This window comes from Physella acuta, unplaced genomic scaffold (genome assembly GCF_028476545.2).
Source record: "Physella acuta isolate Inbredline_101_S28 unplaced genomic scaffold, ASM2847654v3 ptg000496l, whole genome shotgun sequence".
Taxonomy (NCBI): Eukaryota; Metazoa; Mollusca; class Gastropoda; family Physidae; genus Physella; species Physella acuta.
In genome coordinates, this window is record NW_026732015.1 from 37,088 (window position 1) to 43,902 (window position 6,815).

At 37.5% G+C, this 6,815-nt stretch overlaps 1 protein-coding gene across 2 annotated transcripts; it reads left to right on the forward strand.

Moving 5' to 3' along the window:
• Nucleotides 1-1,040: 1,040 nt before the first annotated feature.
• LOC131944529 (uncharacterized) lies at nt 1,041-2,933 on the forward strand. Of its 2 annotated transcripts, none has more exons than XM_059305206.1 (3): nt 1,041-1,151; nt 1,254-1,364; nt 1,596-2,933. In XM_059305206.1, exons 2-3 carry the CDS (start codon nt 1,289-1,291, stop codon nt 2,522-2,524), a joined length of 1,005 nt encoding a protein of 334 aa, XP_059161189.1. In that variant the 5' UTR covers nt 1,041-1,151; nt 1,254-1,288; the 3' UTR covers nt 2,525-2,933. The 2 variants fall into 2 exon arrangements, with proteins under 2 accessions (XP_059161189.1, XP_059161190.1); XM_059305207.1 differs by lacking the exon at nt 1,041-1,151 and having other exon boundaries at nt 1,271-1,364; nt 1,596-1,631; nt 1,670-2,933.
• The last annotated feature ends 3,882 nt before the right edge of the window (nt 2,934-6,815 follow it).

Consider the following 6,815-nt stretch of genomic DNA (forward strand, 5'->3'; position numbering starts at 1 on the left):
GGTTTTATAAAACACTTCATTAAAATTTGCTAGGAAACTAAAAACTAAAAAACTATTCAGTAATATCTTAGAGCAAAAACCTTTTGTAAATAATAGTAATTAACTAGATCGAGATTCTAGGTCTATTAACCTGTAGTCTGATTAATGATAAAATGAAACTTAAAAATCCTAACATAATCAGGGCTTATTATCATTCAGTTGCTAAGTTGATGCAATATGAATTAGCATGATTACAATTAATATGTCTGTAATTATTTTTCCATGCAGGCCTATAACTTTTAAGTACATTTCCAGGTAGATCTAGTTACAAACATTTCTCCCCTGTGTTGCAAACATTTGACATCTTCAGGTTACATCACAATTATAAGAAACATGTTGTGTTCTTCTTTAATTGTTCATAATTCATCATAAATTTTGTCATTCTGTAGTTCTATGCTAATGACAGTTCCATCATAAATTTTGTCACTCTGTAGTTCTATTCTAATGACAGTTCCAATATAAATGTTGTCATTCTGTAGTTCTATGCTAATGACAGTTCCATCATAAATTTTGTCATTCTGTAGTTCTATTCTAATGACAGTTCCAACATAAATGTTGTCATTCTGTAGTTCTATGCTAATGACAGTTCCATCATAAATTTTGTCATTCTGTAGTTCTATTCTAATGACAGTTCCAACATAAATGTTGTTATTCTGTAGTTCTATGCTAATGACAGTTCCACTATAATTTTTTTTTCTCCAGAGCCTGAAGGATCTTCAATAGCGGCGTGTGCTGTCTGATGTTAAAGTCAAGTGGGAAGTTCAAAGGTCAGTTTCACTCTATCTGGTATGTTGGTCTAAGAATGTATTTAACCAAAATCTTCTTAAGATGACCCTCATACTGAATTCTGTTTGCCATATTATTGGCCAGTGGCTATTGTTATATATTTTTGTTACCATAGAGTTTTATTCACCACTCAAAAATTCAAGTGCCCCACCCATAAATTACCATATAAACTTCTTTCTTTAAAAAAGTCAAAATATTTTTAACTAAACAGAGTGACAGCTGCTGAGTGGGATGTGAAGGTCAAGGTTATTTCAATCAAACAGCTGCCACAGATGACCATAAGACTACAGTAAAGGCCAGTAGAGATCTGTCACATCAAGTTACAGGTAAGTTTGTTAATTATCTTTTAACTTAATCAAGTGTACAGCCATGGTTTAGTGCTGATGTAGACAATGTGTCAAATCTTTGTGGTGTGGTTTATTTAACAGGAATTAACTTGGATAGTCTAGATGACCACTACAGTATGGCCAGTGGAGAGGATAGTCTAGATGACCACAACAGTATGGCCAGTGGAGAGGACATCTCAACATATTTTACAGGTAATATCCATTTGGAAAGATATTCAAAAGGTATCTACCTGCATACTTAAAATGTTTTATGCTGATGAAGTCCTTATGTTGGAACCTTCTGTAGTTTGAAATGTTTACTGGATGAGTATCTTAAGATGGTGATGTTGAAGGTTGTAGATAGTTTTCGTGTTTTATGTTTGTCAAAGTTTCACAGCTAATGAAATGTTTACAGTAATAAAAATGTTTTGTTTACCTGTACAGGTACACATGAAGTACAAGAATGTCTTGAAGGTCAAGGTGAGGTAGATCTACACACAGACCTGGCAAGCTGCAAGAAAAATCCTGGCCATATTAACTTTGTACCTGTAAATGAGTTAAGTGTTGAGCATTTTCTTTCTGGTTACCATGACAACGATGTGTATGACCTCACAAAAGCCATTGCTGACCTAACTGTCAGGATAGCCGTTAAGTTGACCAGTCCAGAAAGACCAGAGTTTGTACCAGGCACTAAAGTTCCATATCCTTGCTACAACACCAGGGGACAGAACCCACTGAGGACAGGGACTGGGAGGGTGAATTGGGTGATCAAGTACACAGAGGGGATGGACCATCCATACTGGACCTACAGAACTTGTCCATGTCCTGAATGTGACCACTCGGACACACCCAGCAAAGTGTGGTGGAGGGTTGATGTGTTGACAGCCAGACATGTGGTTTTTGATTCAAGTGAGGCGAGACAGTCCAGCTGTAGGTTGTGGTTTGATGATGATAAAAGTCCAGTGGTCAAGATTTATGGGTGGAAGGTGGGTGTGTCAGACACTGAGGGAGACTTGTGTGGGTTGTATTGTGTGACACATGACGTAGATGTAGCTGATAAACTGGAGGAGATGGTGAGGCGGTTTAGTGGTCTACGTGATAAAGTAAAGGACAAATACAAGAGTCGTAGAGCTGTGGACAAGCTGACCATTATAGTGTCACATCCTCATGGCTGTTCTAAGCAGGTCTCTGTAGGTCACTGGGTAGACAGGCAGGAGGTGGATGGATGGATCAGGTACACGTACACAACGGCCACCTGCCCAGGCAGCAGCGGGGCTGTGGTCTACAGACTGGGGTGTGGCGGGTCTCACCATCCCCACAGTGGAGCTAACTCTGGTGGATTAAATTATAGTGGAGTGTGGATGGACTTGTAGTTGTCTGCTCTTGTATAGAATGTAAACAAACATGGCGCCTGTTGAATGTCTTTTCTAGAATGTAAACAAACATGGCGTCTGTTGGATGTCTGTCTTTTCTAGAATGTAAACAAACATGGCGTCTGTTGGATGTCTGTCTTTTCTAGAATGTAAACAAACATGGCGTCTGTTGGATGTCTGTCTTTTCTAGAATGTAAACAAACATGGCGTCTGTTGGATGTCTGTCTTTTCTAGAATGTAAACAAACATGGCGCCTGTTGAATGTCTGTCTTTTCTAGAATGTAAACAAACATGGCGTCTGTTGGATGTCTGCTCTTAAAATGTTTGTTGACATTGTTGTAGAGCTTTATTAAACTTTTAATTAATTATCTCGTTATTTTTATCAGAGTAAAAGTTTTTGATTGTTTGATTGGGATTGAGAAAAAGATGTCACAAATTTTTTGTAAACATGAACGTAAATAAAGTTTTAAATCAACTCGTTTTCTTTTTCATTTTTGTTTGTTTGAATTTTCGATCTAGCGACACTCAATATTGTCGCTAAAGTTTGCATCCAGCGATTCAAGAATAACACAAAAGTTTGTATCTATAGACTCTTGATATTGAGGCTAAAATTTTGATCTAGCGACTCTAAATATTGACGCTTAAGTTTTAATCTAGCGACACTCAATATTGACGCTAAAGTTTTGATCTAGCGTCTCTTAATATTAACGCTTAAGTTAAGATATAGCGACTCTCTATACTGTCGCTAAACTTTGGATCTAGCGACTCTCAAAAAAGATGCTAAAATTTGGATCTAGTAACTCTCAATATTGACGCTAACGTTTGGATCTAGGTACTCTCAATATTGACGCTTAAATTTCGATCCAGGGACCTTCTTGAGTTTTTCATTAATCAGAAACTCTACTTCATCTGCCCTATGGATCGTTAGATCAAGGATTCTTTACTGTACTTGACCTGACAATTTAGCACGTCAAGTCATGACAAGTCATGATCGACACCTTGATATGACTGTACTTGACTTGACAATTCAACACTTAAGCCATGATCGACACTTTGATATGACAGTACTTAATTTGACAATTTAACATTTAAGTCATGTGGCTTTATTTGAAATCTTAAAATATGATACGAATAAGCGAGACAAACCAATGTGATTTACGGTCTAAGGGAAGTAACAATGAAAATAGAAAGATACTTTAAGAAACATGAGTTATGTACCTTTAAACAATTTTTGGATATTTTGTACCCATGTTGTATCGATTTTGTATGAAGACATCTGAATTCCAATTTATTACCTAAGAAGTTAAACAAAAAGCAATCAAATTCTTAAACCAGATATTTTTAATGTTCTCATTCACTGCGTGTAAAGTCTTGTTTGACACGTGACTTAGATGTAGGGGATAAACTACTGCAGATGGTGAGGCGGTTTTAGTTTTCCATGGGAAATTTTACAATGGACGGTCCATTGTTTAAATCGGCTAGGTGGATGTTTTGATATGCTGTGGATACACAATATACATTATCTTTTACCACACAATAAACATTGTTATATCATTTTTTTCTAAAATAAACCGGGAGTGATATCCCCTAAACTTTTTCGAATATTCTTATATGAAACAACAGGGGTGGCAACTCGGGCATCCCATCCCACACCTCCCTCACCCCTCCCCCAATGAGACATAGATTACGTATGGTTATTCAACCGTGAATAACACATCTGTGTAGATAGGGTAAAGCACTATGTTTCCGTACAATAAATGCTTATCAGCTGTCCTATCTAGTATTTACATTAGTTGCTAGTAAACCCTATAGGCCTACAGAGCGAACGACATACACATTTACACGTGTGTCGGTTACAGAACGATGTAAATTTTGATTAACGCGTTTAACTTCAGCCTATCACACCAAGCCGTAACAAGGTTATAAACTGGTCGTTGGTGAATGTCGAGGAGGGGATGAGGGGGGGGGGGATGAAGCGGATGGCCTTAGAACATTCTTCACACTGACTGACATGTCCATTAAGCATTGTTTCAGCTTAGTGTAAAGCGTACCAAACAGTGTTTAATAGTGTTTCAATGACAATCGACAATACACGTCTTGACAAAGTTAATTATTAACCTAAATATTGTTGTATAATTAAACAAACAAAGGCAATCCAATTGTTTTGTTTATCTAGAAATAAGATGGCTGCCTAGCACACGTGGTTAGTTGCAACCTATCGTGAATTATTTTCAGTTACTGTACTACAATATTATTGAATCTTTTCCCATTCAATATTTTTACGCGTATGCCCTTACATGGAGTTTGACATTAAATTTTACTTTATAGAAAATCACGTTTATCCAACTTATTTTTAGAACAAAAGAAAAGGTCACAACACCAGTGTGTACACGCGTGCTTGGTCCATAGATTGCTTTAGAGTTTATGGTCCCCGCAATAAATGATGTAACACCCGCTCGAAGATAGCCGCTTTCCGCGTAGTAGTATGGTTCTGCTACAATAACTAACAAACGCTACTGCATAGACATGGCTGTAAAAAGAAATTTGTTAAAAATTACTTATATAAATGCAGAAAAATACAAGAATAAAACAAACACGGGAAACCATAACACACATCCAAGCTCCGAGTATACATATATAAATACGATATAAACGTTTTAAAAACACGATTATATCTCGCCCGAAATGACTTAGATTAATCCCTCGTGATATGCCTTGGTTCAAACGGCTTGAAGGGGCAATAGAAAGTGTAGGGTTGATCAGGCAGTAGTTCAGTAATCCCGTCAATCGTTGCTTAACTATTTTCATTGTTGGCACATTGCGGTTGGTGTTCTCATACTTTTCTGCCAGTCCAGTCCTTGGTGTCCTCTATCCAATGGTGTCTTTGGTGTCATCTATCCAATGGTGTCTTTGGTGTCCTCTATCCAATGGTGTCTTTGGTGTCCTCTATCCAATGGTGTCCTTGGTGTCCTCTATCAAATGGTGTCTGTGGTATCCTCTATCCAATGGTGTCTTTGGTGTCCTCTATTCAATGGTGTCTTTGGTGTCCTCTATCCAATGGTGTCTTTGGTGTCCTCTATTCAATGGTGTCTTTGGTGTCATCTATCCAATGGTGTCTTTGGTATCCTCTATCCAATGGTGTCTTTGGTGTCCTCTATCCAATGGTGTCTTTGGTGTCCTCTATTCAATGGTGTCTTTGGTGTCATCTATCCAATGGTGTCTTTGGTATCCTCTATCCAATGGTGTCTTTGGTGTCCTCTATCCAATGGTGTCCTTGGTGTCCTCTATCCAATGGTGTCTTTGGTGTCCTCTATCCAATGGTGTCTTTGGTGTCCTCTATCCAATGGTGTCTTTGGTGCCCTCTATCCAATGGTGTCTTTGGTGTCCACTATCCAATGGTGTCTTTGGTGTCCTCTATCCAATGGTGTTCTCTATCCAATGGTGTCTTTGGTGTCCTCTATCCAATAGTGTCTTTGGGGTCCTCTATCCAATGGTATCTTTGGTGTCCTCTATCCAATGGAGTCCTCTATCCAATGGTGTCTTTGGTGTCCTCTATCAAATGGTGTCTTTGGTGTCCTCTATCCAATGATAGATTGAGACTATAGTACAATAAAAAATTTGAATGTTTCTGTCATTTACTTTATTTAATAATCAATAAAGACTTAATTTTATGATCCTTTCGGCATAAAAAAAAAAACAAAATCTGCTCATGATCTTCTAATTCAGAATTTGGCCTGTCGTCCCTAGCCAGATGATCTTCTAATTAAGACTTTGGCCGGTCCACCATGGCCAGTCTGCTGATTGGCCTGCTAAAGGCCAAAATCGAGCAAAGTTTCGGACTTTGACCGACCTATGGGAGGCGATATTGACCAATGCGCGGATTGGCCGGCCAATCCTAGCATTGGCCGACTTCGGGCTTTGACCGTAATATATATATATATATATATATATATATATATATATATATATATATATATATATATATATAGAGAGAGAGAGAGAGAGAGAGAGAGAGAGAGAGAGAGGGAGAGACAAAGAGACGTAAATATATAGAAATACATATATATATATATATATATATATATATATATATATATATATATATATATATATATATGTATGTATGTATAATTATATAATCACGTGAGCTTGGAATTAAGTTATATACAGACAGACATACAGACATACAGACCTACAGACTTAAAGACATACGAACATACGGACATACGGACACACGGACATAAGGACTTACGGACATACGAACATACGGGCCTATATACATACAGAAAGA